This window comes from Vulpes lagopus, chromosome 22 (genome assembly GCF_018345385.1).
Source record: "Vulpes lagopus strain Blue_001 chromosome 22, ASM1834538v1, whole genome shotgun sequence".
Lineage (NCBI taxonomy): Eukaryota > Metazoa > Chordata > Mammalia > Carnivora > Canidae > Vulpes > Vulpes lagopus.
The window spans coordinates 9542813-9561357 of record NC_054845.1 but is presented as its reverse complement, the minus strand read 5'-3'; the positions used below and the strand labels follow the sequence as shown (position 1 = coordinate 9561357).

At 46.2% G+C, this 18545-nt stretch overlaps 1 protein-coding gene across 6 annotated transcripts in view; it reads right to left on the bottom strand.

The window, feature by feature from the left end:
- SPATS2L (spermatogenesis associated serine rich 2 like) overlaps positions 1-18545 on the bottom strand; it is a 159948-nt gene that overhangs the window by 11218 nt on the left and 130185 nt on the right. For all 6 annotated transcript variants that reach the window (XM_041737253.1, XM_041737255.1, XM_041737254.1 and 3 more), the window contains one exon: positions 4438-4496. In XM_041737253.1, the coding sequence (XP_041593187.1) occupies positions 4438-4496 (59 nt within the window). The remainder of the gene's footprint in view (positions 1-4437; positions 4497-18545) is intronic.

Genomic DNA, 18545 nt, shown 5'->3' with positions numbered 1-18545 from the left:
CAACCCATTATTTAAAAGGAATATGTGAAGCGCCTTGGTGGCATAGTCGGTTGAGCATCCAACTCTTGGTTTCAGCTCAGGTTATGGTCTTGGGGTCGTGAGATTGAGCCCTGTTTAGTGCAGAGTCTGCTTAAGACTCTCTCTCTCTCTCTCTCTCTTCCTCTCCCTCTGCCCTTCCCCTCTGTGCTCTCCTCAAATAAATAATCTTTCAAAAAAAAAAAAAAGGAATTTGCAAAGAACAGAAGTTCCTTTTCTAGAAGAACCACTTACACATATTTAGCACTTATACCTTGATTATTTATATGTATTCCATTACCATTCAACACAGGAATGGGACTAAAGTCCTCAGTATAGAAAAACGATTCTCAAGCAAGAAGATGAAACAATGTACTTTGCTCTTACAAAGATAAAAAAGAAATTCTGAAGGCCCAGACTCGGTGAGCAGATAGTAAGGGGTCAGCAGACCCTGCACAGCTACACAGTTAAACAAAGCTGACTTTCTGTAATGGATCATTAGGGGGATTGGTGACAATTAGGGATAATTGTACTTTTTTGAGGACTTGGGCATTCACACAAAAGGTTTTGTAGGAAGAGATATAAATGGACCCTAAAATAGGAATGCAGGTGCAAGATCACCAATAAATTCTGAGTTTACCCTCATGCAAATGTATATGGAAATGAATACTTTTGCATCAGCAAGTGTTGGGATGAGTTTTACATATAGTCTCATTAACATTTCAAAGCCTTTCATTATGAAAAAGCCTTAAAACTGGAGATCTAAAGCTAATATTCTGTGGGGACACTAACATTTTCACCTCAAAAAACATCAATCACAGAAACAAAAAGCAAAAAACAAAAGCAGATCAGCTCCTAAGATTCATTGATCCTAAAATTTAAAATAGAATAATAAGTTATGTTTTGAAAGCACCATCCTGTCAGAAATCTGTAGAGGGAGACAGTTTCATAAACCTTTAATTTTCATTGAACTCAGGACTTCATTAATATTATTTGGGTACTTTTAGAAACAGTATCTGGTATGCTGAAATCCATTTTCTCAATAGGATTTATAAATTCCTTCAAGTTTTTGAAACACATTGGAAGCTTGCTCTTGTTGCATGAGCCATGGAAAATTTTAGGGCTTCTTCTCAAATAATACTTCTTAGCAAGGGTGGACTTGAAATCCTGGGGGGTGGAGGAGCTGGGACACACAGCTTTCAAGCACGAAGATCCTTTGAAATCCTTTTTATTCTTGTGAATTCTGCATTTTACCTCACAATATATCTGTGTTTCTGTTAATATGTTTTCTTCCCAGATCTCCAATAAGTTTGATGCTTCAAGAACACACCTATTTTGGCCTTCAGTCCCCTCAAAGTCTGAGACCATAGCACATGCTTTGTTTCTTCATCTGTAAACATAATAATCATATATACCTTGTAGGGTAGGGCTATTGTGGAACTAAATGAAATATGCGACACGTTTAGTATCATATGCTATCACATGCTAACCTCAAATATTATTAATAAAGTGAGATATGTTCATCTAGATCATACCCCCCCCCTTTTTTTTTTAGCAATTATTGAGTTTTGGATCCCACAGCCTACAGACACTGAATTAATCATAATCATTCCTTTAACAAATATTATGAGGTGCCTCCAGTCTCCTCAGCACTATGTTAGGTGCCATGACAGACAGACGGGCTTCTGTTATAATTGAGGACATAAGGTTTGTAGTATGCGCAGCACATAGAAAATGTGGAAGGGACTCTGGAGGACACAGATGAGCAAGCTCAAGATGGTTGTAAAGATAGTTCAATTCTTAGTGGAGGGCAACTCAGTGACTTCTTCTACCTGTGGAGACACACGCCTGGGTCACTGAAAGATGCTAACCCTTGTGGCTGTCATTTTCTGGCTGTCATATGAGGAGGCTGGACTGACCCCCTCACCGGTAAGTGTTTTTCCCTTTTTGTACACACACTGTGTCGGGCACTGTGCTAAGTGCCTGGCATGTATTTTCTCATTTTATCTTTGCAATAATTTTTTGAGATAGATACTCTTCTTATGCCCCCTTTTCTGAAGTAACCTTGGACTTTAACGAAGCCATTGTAAGTTAACAAAGTGGCTCAAGATCATGCAGCCAGTAGACGGGTGGAACTGGATTCGACCTCAGTTCTGCTTGCCTCCAATGCAGGCCGAATGGCTTCTCTGGGGCTCTAGGTGGTTCTAAAACCAGGAGCTGTGGCACCGATGACTGAGGTCAGGAAAATCCCTCCAACCAATCTCACCATTTTGGCTCAGCTGAAAGCTCCCTGTATGCAGGTCCTAAAATTTGCTGTTTCCTGTTTAACCCAGTTTCTGATAGTGCCTAATACAGAAGTGAGCACACGGTAAATGTTTATTGATTGGATGAATTTGAAAAACGGGGATGCTCTCCGGAGATGCCCCAAATCCCACAGACCTTGGCACCTGGAATCGTCTCAAGAAGACAGAATGAGCATGTGACCTCTGAGGTCTACTGTTAACCTCTTAGGGAGTGATGTGCTAGTAACTGTGTTTTGGTGCTAGAGATACTTTTGTCTCTGTGTTGGCTTATTAACATTCTTATCAATAGGACATGAAACTGAAAAGAAAGATGAAGCTTTACCTGATCATGTGGTAAGCAACTTTTACTGAAGGAATCAACAGATTTCATAAGAATAAAATAATTTCACAATCAAGCGGATTGTGTAACTACCTAAATACTCCATAGCTGAACCATGGATCACAGTTAGTTTTCTTTAATAAAACATGCTGTCTTTTACATTCTAACATGTTGCTTAAAATCATTTAAAAAAATTGTGTAACATGGGACACCTGGGTGGCTCAGCAGTTGAGTGTCTGCCTTTGGCTCAGTGTGTGATCCTGGGGTCCTGGGATCGAGTCCCACGTCAGGCTCCCTATGGGGAGCCTGCTTCTCCCTCTGCCTGTATCTCTTCCTCTCTCTCTGTGTGTCTTTTATGAATAAATACATAAAATGTTTAAAAAATTATGTAACAAAAAATACTGATAGCTATTTTTCATAAAGTGACTATTGAATTATGGCCAGGGCCAGGCAAGAAAAATATAAAAAGAATGAAGAATCTGGTCAGATCCCTCATTCTGGTAAAAAGAAAGGCACTATAGTCAAAGGTGAATGAAGGAATTTAGCTGAAACCTGGCTGGGGTACAGACGGCCATTCATTCAACTAAAGAGATAAATTTGGTTAAGGATGAAGAATTTAAAATGCCCAGGAGACAAAAATTGTAAGACTATATCTCAGCTGAAAAATATGTCTTAGAATTCCCATCAACAACAGCAGACCGCATTTGATAACAAGAGAGGGCTCAGCAGCTCCACTGGGGCTCGGTGTTAGAATTGACGATTAGTCCAGTCTCACGGAAAATGTCCATCCCAGGAACCTCAGCCTCTTTGAGATAGTTTAAATCTGTCCTACTATCTGTTGAATAGCTTTACAACCGTTGGAAAAATTTAGAATTAGAAATAAGCATAAATATAATACAATAAATCCAACCCGGGGTATACTAATATTTTGTGTTAAATTTAGGAAAAGTTTTGCAATGATCAAGATTGTCTCAAGTGTGTTTATTATTTGAACAGAGTGTTTGGGACATTAAATAGTCTCATTTGTGATTTCAACTTAAAACATGTAATTGATTTTTTTTTTTGAGGTGTTAAAGTTGGCAGCTGTCAGTGGATTTGACTGAGTTTGTAAACAGAATCAGAGTGTTTTAAGAAAACTTCACTTAGTACATCTCTAAGTTTGAATTATTAATCTTATATAAGAGCTGCTTAAAAGCTTGGAGCATGTTGCTCTTAGGTTGGTGAGTTTGCCTTGTCAGGCATCTGAAGTGCTCGGAAAAAAAAAATCAGATACATTAAATTTATAAACATAATTCAAAATGTTAAGGAGGATTTAAGTAAGTTTCAAATGGTTGATTTTTTTTTTAGGGGAATTTAATTTGTTAAACTTAGTTGAACCTAAGAAAGAACAAGTGAAAAGGACTGTATAAGTAATACAGCAAGATGTGTAAGCTGTGAAAGCATCAAACTTAACGTTTTAAAATTTAATTCTAAATTCAAAGTCATTTTAAACCTGATTAACTGTAAGTAGTCCTTTATATGCCCAAAATTTTCGCTAACTCCCCTGGCACCTATTATTTGCTGAGTACCTGTTCCGCGGTGCGCTCAGCAGTGCTACTACTCTATCCTGGAGCCACACGAGGTCATCCTCGTTCCCAAGGTTTCTGGGGGCTAAGGGACTTGCCTGAGGTTACAGAGCTCATTTGCTGGGATTTCAGTGTGAATTTGAGGACCTCACTCAGAATCCATATCACTGCCAGTCGGCCTATGGATTGCTTCTGACTAGGAGGCTCCTAACCAAACAACCATGTGTCTACTTACTGGCTTCTTCTTTAACTTTATCCATTTCTGCCATTAATGAAACTTCTTTGTCAATGATGCTGGGAGGGGAAAAACAAAAACAAAAGCAAAGAATGCTTAATCAAAGATAACCTTTTAATAAGCACTGGAAGCAAAAGAAAAATTATTTTCATTAAACAAAATACAAAATTACCATAAATACTTCTATGTTACAATGCCAGCAGCACCCTCTGCCTTTCCAAAAATGAGGCAACACGGAAGGGATGCTCCCAAGTATTTCATAGTGACATCTGCTGATTAAATCACTGTCAGCAAATCTAGGGAAAAAAAGCCTTTTCAGACTTTCAGCATTGTGCTGCTTTGAATTTAAATTTCGGAGTATTTTTGCCCTAGGAATTCCAAAGTTCCACAACATCATGAGTATTTGAAAAGCTGGCACTCAGGTTACCAAGGCCTGTAGTTCTCAAATGTGTGTGTGTGTTGCTCCTCCAGATACTGGCTGGGAGGCGGGGAGGTGGGCCCGTCTCCGATGCCTTGGGGCCTACTTTGGGAAATTCGGTCTGAGCCAATCCATCCACATGTTCTATAACAGAAGTCTATGCCTTCTTATTCCCGAAGCAGCATTTCAAGTTCTATTTAACTTTTTTCCCCCCACTATGTTACTTTTTGGTTGGTTCTTTGAAAAAGTGTTACCTACATACGGTAGATAATGATCTGTCCAAAAGTTCCTTTCTCTCCCATCCTGACTCCTGGTCCCCCTCACAACAGAACACAGCATCACAATTCCCTTATACAGGGGACCCTCGAACAACATCTTGAACCATGCAGGTCCTCTTACACATGCATTTTATTTGGGTAAACACAGCACCATGCTATAAATGTATTTTCCTTATGATTTCCTTAAGAATATTTTATCTAGGGCAGCCCTGGTGGCTCAGCGGTTTAGCGCCGCCTACAGCCCGGGGCGTGATCCTGGAGACCTGGGATCCAGTCCCACCCACGTCGGGCTCCCTGCATGGAGCCAGCTTCTCCCCCTGCCTGTGTCTCTGCCTCTCTCTCTCTCTCTCTCCTCTCTGTGTATTCTAATGAATAAATAAATAAAATCTTTAAAAAAAAGGATATTTTATTTATCTAGCTTCCTTTATTGTAAGAAGACAGTATATAATACATATACAAAATATGTTAATTGACCCTTTATGTGATGGGTAAGGCTTCTAGTCAACAGTAGGCAAGGAGTTAAGTTTTGGGGGAGTCAGAAGTTATACACAGACTTTTGACTGCAGGGGGTGGGCACCGCAGCCCCCCCACCTGTTGTTCAAGGGTCAGCTGTATATCCTTTCACAGATTTTTATGTATATATAAGCATAGATGTGAAGTGTTTTTAAATTTTCATTTCAATCATAAATATTTCAATACATATCTCAAAAAGATAAGGGCTTGTTAGGACTATCACGATAGTATTATTAGAATACCCAAAAACATTAACAATAATTTAATGTTATCAGGTATCTACGCAGTGTTCAAATCAATTGTTCCATAGGTATTTTTTAAGTTTGTTTGAACCAGGACTTAAATAAGTTCTGTGCACTGCAATTGGCTGATTGTCTGTGAAATAAATCTGTTTTAATCTATAGATTCCCTTCCATCTCTTTTTCTCCCTGCTTTGCACTCATTTGTTGAAGAAGCCAGGTGGTTTGTCCTCTTAAGTTGTTCAAGGTCTGAATTTTGCTGACTGCATCTCCGTGGTATTATTTAACTCATTCTTTTAACTTTCCTATGAATTTGTTATGAGATATAGACATTTTTTTAAAAGATTTTATTTATTTATTCATGAGAGACACAGAGAGAGAGAGGCAGAGACACAGGCAGAGGGAGAAGCAGGCTCCATGCAGGGAGCCCGACGCGGGACTCGATCCTGGGTCTCCAGGATCACGCCCTGGGCTGAAGGCAGTGCTAAACCGCTGAGCCACCCGGGCTGCCTGAGATATAGACATTTGATTAGATTCAGATTTGTTTTTATTTCACGAAGAATACCTTAGTTAACTACTTCCATCAGCAGACATATAATGACACAACACAGTTATAAATATTCTTCTTGGGGAAAAAATCAAACCTGAATGTATTCAAATTCCTACATCTCATAACAAATTTATAGGAAATACAAAGGACATCTCTATTTTTTTATGATAGGAGCAGTCACTCACGATGGTTGCCTCGAAAAATCGGGTTTTAAAAATGAGGATATTCAAATTCTATTACTCTTTTTTCATTTATTTACTCTGAAGCCGTCCATAAAGAGAAACTCTCCTTTTTCAACCACTTGGGTTAACATGTAGTATAATTTATATGGCTAAGGCAGGAGAAACGCTGTTTCTCTCAGAAACGCTGGTCTATCAGTTTTCAAAACGATAGCTGGTTCTCTAGCACCCCTCCAAGGTAACCAATCAGATTTTTTTCCTGCTTATTTGCATAGTTTATGAACTAATTAATTGCTTCAATACACTGAAGTTATCGTTCGTAATGATTACCTCTCTGTTCCAACAGATGTAATTTCTTTCCCTCCATCAGGTGGACCTTTAAAATTTAAAGCATCTTGAAAATTTATTTCCTCTTAAGAGGAATATTTTGTAATATTTGTCAATCCAAGAAGTGTCCTTGGGATATGTCTGTAGGAGTTTTGGGGCTCCTCATCCAGATGATGGAATCTGAACGCTTGGAGAGTAAGGACCGTGTGCTGAGAAGCCCAGCTCTTTCCAACCAGGAAATTCTCATGGAAAGAACTGACGTGTACAGTAAATGGCAAATTCTCCAGAACTGGGCTCTAAGCCTAATCTGTCAGGTGTAGATATTAACTATCCCCATGACGCATATCGCTTAAGGTCACTGGATACAATCACTTTGGTGTAACTAGCACATCGGGATACCTGTACCTTGTTTATTGACATTAAATAGGTATGATGTCAGTGTGGTTTAAATATAGGAAATACAAGATAAGGAAGTTCTTTATCTTGTCTCTGTCCCAGCTTATTCAGCAACCTTCCCTGGAGGTCTCCACCATCACCAGCTTCTTGCATTTCTTTCCAGACACCATCTACTCATAAACCCAAGTATGTTTCTTAGTCCTACGAAATGCTGAGTGGGGTCAAAAGAGGCCTGTGTTCTTGTGATTACGAGGTATATCTAGCCTTTCTGTCAAGTTCACACATATTGCCAGTATGGGCCAAGCAATTTTTTTTTAAACAACCTTCCCCGAGAGGGCAGTGCCATGTTAGTTTAGGAAAACAAGGCTAGGGGCAGCCTGGGTGGTGCAGCGGTTTAGCGCAGCCTTCAGCCCAGGGCCTGATCCTGGAGACCAGGGATCGAGTCCCATGTCAGGCTCCCTGCATGGAGCCTGCTCCTCCCTCTGCCTGTGTCTCTGCCTCTCATTCTCTCTCTCAGTATATATCATGAATAAATAAAATCTTTAAAAACAAAAAGGAAAACAAGGCTAATGGATGAGCTGTGGGGGAAGATGAGGTGGGAACCTGGACATGTGGGGTCAGGAGCCCCAATTGTAGCAGTACGAGGAAGCTACGCTGCCTGATAAACTGTTGTGAATTTTTTATCCCCTACAGAAAGAGAGGCAGAGGGGAGAGGGAGAAGGGCCAACCACAAGGCTGGGAACTGTGCAGGGTGAAGATGGGGGAGATGGCCGGTGGTGGGCGGCAGCCAGAAGGTCTAAGGCCCATGATGTAAGGAGTGTGGCGTGAGCCTTGGCGGGATGTGTGGATATTCACTGTGCGTGGAGTGCGTGGTCTGAATGTGTGCAAGCGCACACCCGCAGACACCGAGGAGGTGGCTGGGTTCCACATCTGGGTCAACATGAGGCTGGACAGACAGGAAGGCAGACCGAGCGTGAGGCTCTGAAGCCCACACTCACACCCCGGGAACTGGCGCAGATCTTAGAGGGCTTTCGGCCTCCACTGGACACCAACAGGAGTCCGGGACAGCTACTCGGGCACTTGGGGGAAGGGATGCTCCAGCTGAATGAAGCCCCCCTGCCAGCCCCGTGGAGCCTATGGTCTTGTTGGGAAAGTAGACATGAAGGTGAGACGACCTGCCCAACTTACTGTGGAGGAAAGTGAGACTGGACGGACACGGAAGAAAAATGATGATGGCAAGAAGAAATTCCTGCACTCTCAAGTAGCCGGTAGGCTTCTAGTTAGAGTCTCTGGGATTTGAGAGCCTGCAAGGTACGTAACTAAAGGGAACACACACACACACACACACACACACACACACACACACACACGATTCAAGAGTGGGTGTTGGCAGCCGCCCTGAGGGTAAATGCCAGGGCAGCCTCCCACGGTCCTCCCGCCCACTCAGTTCCCAAACAAGGCCCAGGCCCTGGAGGCTGGGAACCTGCAGCCTATGTGTGTGTTGGGGAGGTCCGGGGGGGGCGGATGGTGGAAGAAGGGGTCTCTGCTAATTTCTTTACCCGCCACGAGATCGTGGTAAATTTTTGTTGGTGAAATTTGTTCACATGATGATGTGCCCAGAGAGTTTACAAGATGGACATCTGGGGGATAAGGCATATCCTCAGGTGCAACACTCACGCAGCAAAGCTGGATATTCATACAGTGGTCAGCTGGGGACTTCTGGGCTAGCGGCAGGAGGGACGAAGGTTCACAATGAACTGTTAACCTGCTTAGTGCCCACTTGAGGATGTGAAGGAGCCTGTGAGGGTGGCATCCAACCATGCTTCCATTCCTCTGGGTGTTTCCACACAAGACTGTCCTCAAGCATTTTAGTAACTCAAGCACCTATGTACGACCGCTTTCAAAACTCAGGTGCTCAAAGGCGAGCCAGGGACCTCTGCTGAGTCAGGACCCTGTGCAGAACTGATGAACTGAATGCAGAGCAGGGTCAGGTGCCAGCCTGGAGCGGCTCCCTCCCAGCCTCCCTCTGGAATCTCAACAAGGTACACCCCAGGGTTTCTTTGGGTTTCACTTCCAAGGCAGCAGGACCATGGAAGGGAAGAAGAGTGTGGGAAGCAGACAGGGAGGATGAAGGATATGTAGGCAAAGGGCAGCCTGGTCCCTAGCAGCCCGTCAGACGGCGAGGAGCCAGCGTCACACTGAGCTGAGAATCAGGCCAGAGGAGGGGTCACAGAGGAAATGCTGTGTCTAAAACCTTCCAGATGCCCTGGTGGCCCGGTGTCATATCCAGCTCCACGAGCACTGTCATCCAGTGCCGCATGTAAGTCCTACTGGGTCTCCTTAGAGGTCCTGGGACAGACACGTACACTGAGTGCACCTCGTGAAAAACTCTGCAGGCTGGCAAGGACAGAGGGTGCTGGGCCAAACCCTGGGACAGAGTTAGCAGCTATGCAGGATGGGAGCGATGGTCTCGAGGGGAAGGACATCAGAGAGTGGAAGAGTCATAGAGAGATCCCAGGCGGTGTCACGGACCACATTCCCACTGAGGAGCAGAAAGGTCACAGGTTTGCTTTTTAGGTACAGCTGCACAGAGAGATCCGCCCCGAGTTGCTTCAAAATGAGAGCTGATCATAACCAGCACATCCTGAGGGCTTGCTGCGTGCTAGGACCTCAGTAGGCACCTTAGGAATGGCCTTGTTTAAGCCTCACGAAAGCCCAGAAGGTATGAGCTCTGCTCTCTCCTCACCACAGGACTTGGCACATGCCTTTCCCTCTGCTGCAAGACAACCCTCCCACACAACCCTGCCTTTGTCTCATTAACTGGGAGTCTTCCTTCAGGTCTCCACTAAATTATCACTTTTTCCAGGGAAACTCGGAATTCTACAAAACTTCTGTTCTACCTTGTGGTCTTAGACTATTGTGGGTCGCTGCACAAGAAACTGCTCCATAGAAACAATAGCCAAATTATGGAAAGAGCCCAAATGTCCTTTGACTGAGGAATGCTTAAAGATGTAGTGTATACATATATATGTGTACACACACACACACACACACACACACACTGGAGTATCAGTCAGCCATCAAAAAGAATGGTATCTCACCATTTGCAACAACACGGATGGAGCTAGAGTATATTATGCTCAGTGAAATAAGTCAGGCACAGAAAGACAAATACCATATGATTTCACTCATACGTGGAATTTAAGAAACCAAAACAGATGACCAAGGGGAAGAGAGAAAAAGAGAGGGAAACAAACCATAAGAGATTTTTAACTACAGAGAACAGCCTGGGGGTCACTGGACGGGAGGTGGGCAGGGGACGGGCTAAACGGGTGATGGGGTAAGGAGGGCTTGTCGGGATGAGCACTGGGTGTTACATGTCGGTGACGAATCACTCAATTCTACTGAAACCAAGGTTACAGTCCATGTGAGCTAACATGAATTTAAACAAAAACTTGAAACAAAAAGAAAGAAAAAGAAATTGCTCAACAGTGATGAGCAGGAAAGACAATGTATTCTGTTTTTTGTGGGATAACAGTAATGAAGCTTCTTAATTGGTGTACTGTAGTGCTCGCATACAAATCATGTTTAAGCAAAAATTTATAGGATTTTTGCCACTGAAAGAATCTAATCATTTGAGACAGAAGCTTATGAATAAAAGTGCGATGATAATCACCAAACCACACAGGCTTTGGCTCAGGATCAAAATAGGTAGTTGATGATTCTGTATGCAAATTAGGGTCGTAATAAATTATTAAAAGTTGTGCTTTCTCCCACTACTCATCTGTAACTCTTGGGTTTTGAACAGTTTTGCTTTGAAACATTAACCCTCCATACTTGACAGAAATACAGAATTCTTTAGCCTTTCACTGACCACTAAAAGTTCCTTTCTTTTTAAAGTTTCTTAATTTATTTGAGAGAGAGAGAGAGAGAGCAAGAGAGAACATGTACACGAGCAGGGGGGCTGCAGAGGGGGAAGGAGAGGGACAAGCCGACCTCCTGCTGAGCATGGAGACCCATGTGGGCCTCAATCTCATGACCCTGAGATCCAGACTTGAGCCGAAATCCCAAGTTTGATGCTCAACCAACCGAGCCACCCAGACACCCAACTGAGAGTCCTCTAAATGGCTGGATGAAGTCCCCCCGAGGGCACCTGCCTCACGACACCCCGAACACGCTCTACAGACACTGAGCTCACAGAAAACCCACGCTGACCTCACGTGTTTCGGATGTGCCCTCTATCCTTCCAAAAACACATCTTCTCATTTTATCTAAACTGTCTGGATAGTAAAATTTTATTCTGCTGCCATAAAAAAAGCTTTTATTATTAAAGCAATAAGGTGTAAGGAGGAGATTACCATGGCAAAGCCTTTACGGTTTATTATATAGTTAATCACAGAGATAAAGTGTCATCTTACGAAAATGTTTCCACTGTCTTGCTTCTTTTCTGTAGAGGACTTCTAACAACAAAAATAAGGAGAATCAGAAAGGCACTTTAGCCGGAAGAGATTTATCATCTTCTGCTCTGTGACAGACTCTTCTTTAAATCCGGAGACGAAGACACTGAGTGACAAAACCGCTTCACTTGGCTGCTGGGGGGAGCCAGGTCCAGTCCGGTTCGTCCTAAGCAAAGCTGCTGCGTCGGGAGGTTGGGAGCGGCCGCAGGACTGGCCGGGCTGCCAAGCCGGGAGCGAACCTGCCGGTGGCTCCTGAGCGATGCAAGCGGGGACCCCAAGGGCCTGCACGATGCAAGCGGGGACCCCAAGGGAGTTTCAGGAACTCCATCTGCACCAGGGCTGGATTTGGTGTTAGAGTTAAAACCAGGCCACAGCTCCCTTCGCTCAGTCTGCCTCTGGGGGCCGCAGCCAGAGGAATCGCAGGGACCATCTGATCCCCGATGGCGTGGGGACATTCTGATCCCCGACAGTTGGCTTCAGGGCCTTCTGCGGATGGAGTGCTTGCGTCCAGAGGCTCCTTGAGGTGAAGCCTGGACGGATGGGGGGACGGGCCTGCTGCAGGGGAGCCCCCGTCCCCCAGCCCAGACAGACAGGACGGGGAGAGAGGGGCGCACGTCGGGCACTGGGCCGCACAAGGCAGGCAAGGGAACGGCAGGTCATGGGCCAGAGTTCCTGCCCCGAGAAGAGCCCGCATAAACCCGCCGCTGCCATGCTCTGCGCTCCCTCCTGCGCACCGGCTCCGGCAGCTGGCACGTCCAGGGAGCAGCAGCTGGGGCGCCGCCGGCGAGGCCCCTTCCTGTGGGCGCCCCCACAGTCCTGCCCACCAGGTGCATGGCAGGACGATGCCTTTCACTCCATTGGACCTTAGGGGTGTACTTTACTGTCCCCAGGGCCACCACGTCCAGTCCAGCTCCCCAAGCGGGACCAGGAGCTCTGGGGCCCAGGGTAGAGCCGGACAGGGGTGGCAGCAGGACCCATTTGCCAACTACTGCTGAGGTGGCCAGAGCTGCTGTCCTGGGCCTGATGGGCACAGACGCAACGAGACCGCGTGTGGCTCTCCGTCCCCGGCTCAGGCGCTCGGCAGCTCCAGCACTTGCAGCAGGTGCCTGCAAACGGCACCCACGATCTGCAAATGGCACCCATGATCCAGCGAGCTGCCGACTCCCCAGCCCTCCTCCCTGCCACTTCCAGAAGGGTCGCAGGCCGGCCCCCGCCCCGGTGCTGAGGTGGATGGTCATCGCGAGCTGCAGACACCTGCAGGGCCGCCAAGCAGAGCCTCCCAAGGGGCTCAGGTGTCCTGCTAGCGCGCCAAGCAGGTAAGATCCCCGACTCCCGTCCCAGGAGGGGGGCCCACGAGTCGACACACACCCAGACACACTGTCCGAGTGATCACGCCCCAGGCCGTCCTGCTAAGGGCCACGCATCTTCGCTGAGACCCCGTACCGTCCCCGAGAGGCCCCCACCTCCCGCTCGGTCCCTGCCGGCGCCACAGCCGACTGGCACCCGACTGGCACCCTGCGCCCCGGGTGCTCCCGGGTCTGAGTGAGGCGCACGGGGTAATAGGCTCTTGCTCGGCTTTCTCTTCTTGGTCTTTTATTACAGGGGTCTCGGCCAAAGCCCCGAGGGCAGAGGAAAGTTCTTTTTCCTGCCCCCATCCCCATCTTGTCCCTGCCGCGTACCCTGCGCACTGGTCACTGGTATCATCACTCACCCAGTTGTCGCGACTCCTCTTCCTCTGCCCCCACGTGGTCCCCGCCTATGAAGTGGCCCTGGAGACTCCCCCACCCCCCTAGCCTACCGCCGTGGCCGCTTCTTGCCACGCTCATTATTTACTGGTTGGCTGGGTCCAATTCCTTCATTTTGCTTTGTTGGGATTCCTGGGGCTGTCACCTGCTCCCCTGTGCTTTGCTCCCTGGGGTTTGACAACAACCTGCCTTCTTTCCAATAATTGGAACTCTTCTTTTCCGAATGTGACAGTGGTGACAAGTTGGTCTTTCTAAAAATGCCCTGAACTCCACACTGTTCTTTGGTAAACGAAGCAAAACCCAACACACGTGTCCACAGCGTGTAGCCTGGGGTGGGACACAGCCCTTGGAAGAGGGGCCTGGTAATCGGGATTACCAGGGAAGTGAAGCGGCGGGGCCTCTGCGCGTGAATCATACTTAAAACACAGCAGTTAAAATCCCTCTGGCTGGCAATGAACGCAGTAACAGCACTCGATTTGCCAATCAGGTGAGCCCGTTTTATTTCTCTTTCTTTTATCCTAGGTAATATCACCTGTTAATGTTAATATCTCTTAGTTGTGTATTTTATGTTGGAATCCTACGATGATTTAGATCACAGTCAATGAATATTTCATCGCGCCGTCTGAGGTGCGCTTCTGGAATGAGACACTGCAGATTCCACCTACGGACTGACTCCCAGTCCGTACAAAACCCAGGAGCTCCTCAAAAAGCAAATAGGTAATTGGAGAAACAAAACAAACCAAAACAAAACAACCCATAGGGATTCTTTCTTCTTGGAGTCTGAAAAATGATATCAGATTCGCGAAATCCTGTAAATTCCACAAATCCCACAATACCACGTTTAGCTGAAACATCTGTACTCCTTGTATACCTCCATCTAGCATCATTTATATGATTTCACTTAATGATATAATTTCTTATCTTTGCTAATTACTTCTTAGCTTTGTTCCTTTCCATGGATACCACTGTGCAGGGAAAGCAACTTAACTGTATTTCAGTTTCTGTAGCTACAAAAATTATATCATTTACTCCCACACTCTTTAGAAAAACCAGAATTAATGCTACCACTACGGAAAAGAAAGTAAACTTGTATCTGTGGATGTTAACGGTCTGATGGCCCGAGGAGCTCCATTTAAAGAGCCGAGTTGACATTCTTCGTATTTTTACTGCATTTTACATGCTCTTTAAAAAAGCTGGAAAAAATAAGACAAATTTCAAAATAAAACAAGGCAAAGTATCTCTTTGTTTCACACCCCCCAAGAGAGTCAAACACGCAATAGTGTGGCATTTCTTTCCTATTGGAGGGGGGAAGGGAGCCACCTATGCAGAAGCCAACGTGGTGGCTGTTGACACTGGAAGAGACGGACGTGGCACAAGAAGTCACGGAATGGGGGATGGCTGGCTCGCATCCGGCCCTAGGCCCTGGCCTCCCAGGGTTCGCGTGTGTGAGAGGGGGAGATGGGCACCTGAGCTTCTCAGTCTGAGCCCTAAGGTGATTGACCACTGCCAGCATCTCCAGTCTCACTGCCACCTTCCCTTGTCCACTAACTTCTCGTAGGGTGTGGGGGGAAATGCAATATTAAACTTTAGGTACTTACTCTTTATTTTGGAAAGTAGACTTTTTCTAACTTCTAGTATACGGATGAAAATGTGACTTATGAATAAGTTTGCTGGTTTGAGAGAGAGGTGTTCACGATTCATTTATTAATGGTGGGAGACCCAGAAAATGCACTCCTCCCAGAGCACGCTGGCCTCTCTGCTTCTGGTTCCTCGAGCTGTTCTTCTGCATGGACTCCTCTCTCTCCTTTCTCAGTCTGGCAAGTCCTAGCCGCACTTCGAGGGCCAGCCCACTACCACCTCTGCAACGGACCCAGGTCCAGCCAGCCGTAAACCCGTCCCCATGGGTGCTCCCTTACAGTTTCTGCCATCCCGGATCACAAAGCCTGTTTCTATCGACTCCCACTACACCTTGGACTCCTTTTGGAAAGACAGCATCTTTTATCCCTCAGTATTTCTAGCAGCGCTTCTTCAAGTGTGGTCCTTAGGCTGCCTACACTGGCCCCCATGTGATGGTACTCATCACATGCAGATTCCTGGGCTCGCCTCGCACCCACAGGATCAGAGCCTCCGGGAATGGAGTCCAGGTGTCCCCATGCATGCCAAAGTCTGAGAGCACCAGCTCATGACATGTTTGTCTCCCCGCTGGAGGGGTGAGTGAAGAAAGTGGAAGAGAAGGCATGGCAGGGCCTGAGCGGAGCAGGAGGGCTGCTCTGCTGGCCATGGTGGCCGCTCAGAATCAGGGAGTCCTTCTGCCTCACTTCTCTCTGCATCAAGCAACGAGCAATAGGACCTTTTGAGGAGACCTCCATATCTCATAGCTGTGATCCACCACACGCCACACAGAAAGGTGGAGAGAGAGAGCTCTTCCCACCGTCTTGGCCCAGAGAGAAAGAGAGTGACGAAATACATATCTGGAAAGGAAGAGAACCAACTAGGTGGGTCAGACTAGAGATTTCTTAGAATGGTCTGAGACGTGCATTTCGGCACAGAAAATCTTCACAAAACCCCTAGAAAGTGACAGTAGTACCCCGTGTTATAGCTGAGTAGAGGTTAAGAACCTCAATCACTTTCAGAGCTAGAATACGCGGAGATGAGATTTAAACCCTATTCCAACTCTACCCGCCATACCTTCTAATTAAGTGGTTAATAAACCGTGGAAGGTGTGACTTTTGTTAGAATATGGCTTGCGAAGAACCACGGGTTTACAGTCACTGCAAGAACACCAGGACTGACATAGTAAGGATTCCACTGACTTCAGGCACAGCCTGCTATATGATTTCTTGCTGTCCTGGCTGACAAATTGCCCAAAATGACTCCTTAGTTTCCCCTAAGAGAATACGGAGTCTTACTCTGTATTAGTGCAATAAACAGAAATCACTCCTAAGATCCATTCTGAGCTTGTGATCCGGGACATCCCAGTTCGAAAACAAGAATTTGTTTTCCATTTACACTACTATATATAACAAATTTGTCTTGATTTTTCCCAGTGAAAAGGGATTATACTATATATTAAAACACACACACACACCCCCCCTCTCCACCTGGGATTGTCCAGATAAAGAACAATTTGCTTAATTCCTTTCTAAAATTTCTCTTTCTACCACGAAAATGAACCCTAATCAGGGGCACGTTTCCGAGCCGGTGGGACTGGCAGCCCTCCTTTGCTGAAAAGGTTCAGAGATCTTTTCAGATTTCAAGCTGAAACCATAATCCGCTCTTCCTGCGGACCTGTTACCCCGCAAGGAAGGCTGACCTCCAGCATCGCGCAGGTGGCGGACAAACGTATGGGGCTGAACGCGCACGGAGCTCAGCGAGGCCGGGACAAGGTGCCACGTGCGCTGGTTTCCTGGAGACTCCACCCCGGAAAAGGCCAGGTCTGGACTTTCTGTATTTATCCACCTTCGCTTCCTGCATGCCAAGTGATTCACTCGGGCTGCTGGCAGCGGCCCTGGGGAAACATCTAATGCACAGAAAAACCTCGGGGAGCAAAGAAAATAGGAAAGGAGAAGCCCTCACCTCCAAGGAGCGAGCTACACCTATTTAGAATGACACATATTCACAAACGAGGCGAGATCTGAAACACGGCGGGGATTTGCCTTAGTCACAAAGTCACAGGAACCTTGTGTTTCTCCATGGTTTATGGTATTTACCCTTGGCACAGTTCAGAGTGGATCCCGGAGCTTATTTCTATTTACTGGACTGGCACAGAGTAAGGAAAGGGAGTCATTCTGGGCAATTCGTCAGCTAGGACAGCGACAGACACCATGCACAGGGTCCTCCGGGGGCAGAAATACGTTTATTAGCCTCGTCCATCATTGCCCCTTGGTATCCTTTGCAGGTGTGTGTTCATCTCCGTGCTGCGGGTTCTTTCAGCCTGCTGGCATAACCTCGAACGCGGGGTGTGCCGAGAGGGTTCGGGTTTGTTTCATTTCCGTCACACGGTTCTTGGTACAAGTCACACGCAGGTGAGTTGGGAAGTCTGTGTTGGGGCAGGTTTCCATCAATGGGAAGACTATGTCTACCTCTCAAGCAGAAGGACTCGGAGAATTTTACTAAATTTCTTTTAAAAACCATTAAAAAAGGACAAGGCAAATTCCTGATTTTGTCTTCATTACATGTTTAATCTAAGGCGCTGGCAAAATCTGGCAATCATTTGACACATTTGCTGTCATTTAACAGGAAGCCAAAGTCTGAGGCATTAACTGACAAGGCCGAGTGGCTGGAAAGGTTCCCCACGTCAGCTCCCCTCCAGGTAATCCCTTGACAAACAACCCATGTTGACTGGCCTAGAGAAAAGCAGCACTTTGTAACCTAACCGGACAAACACCCTCCTCCAGAACTCTCCATGTTCACGGGAACACGAGGAATGCCAATGGTTTTATTTTATTTTATTTTTTTCTTTTTCTTTTTTTTAAATTTATTTATGATAGTCACAGAGAGAGAGAGAGAGGCAGAGACATAGGCAGAGGGAGAAGCAGGCTCCATGCACCGGGAGCCCGACGTGGGATTCGATCCCGGGTCTCCAGGATCGCACCCTGGGCCAAAGGCAGGTGCTAAACTGCTGTGCCACCCAGGGATCCCTGCCAATGGTTTTAAAATGGAGCCTCCGCTCGTCATCTGCGCTTATGTCAATACCTGCCATGTGACCGAACTCAAAAATGAAGTTTGCTGGTTGTCACAGCATCTAATTCTGTGACCCAGTTCTGATTCTGGGAACTGTGTCCACTAATACATATTTTTCCTATACTCACCCATCGAGATATACGTGGCACCACAGTTTTCCAGGACTCAGCCAATTAGATGGTCACCAAGTATTTGCTCAACTGCGACTGCACCGTAAGGTACAGAGAGACCTGTTTTCATTCAGCTTGAACAGCTCAAGGGCTGGCACAGCTGCGGATGTCACTGGCACTACAGCCGCTGGACACAGGCCATGTGTGCCCAGG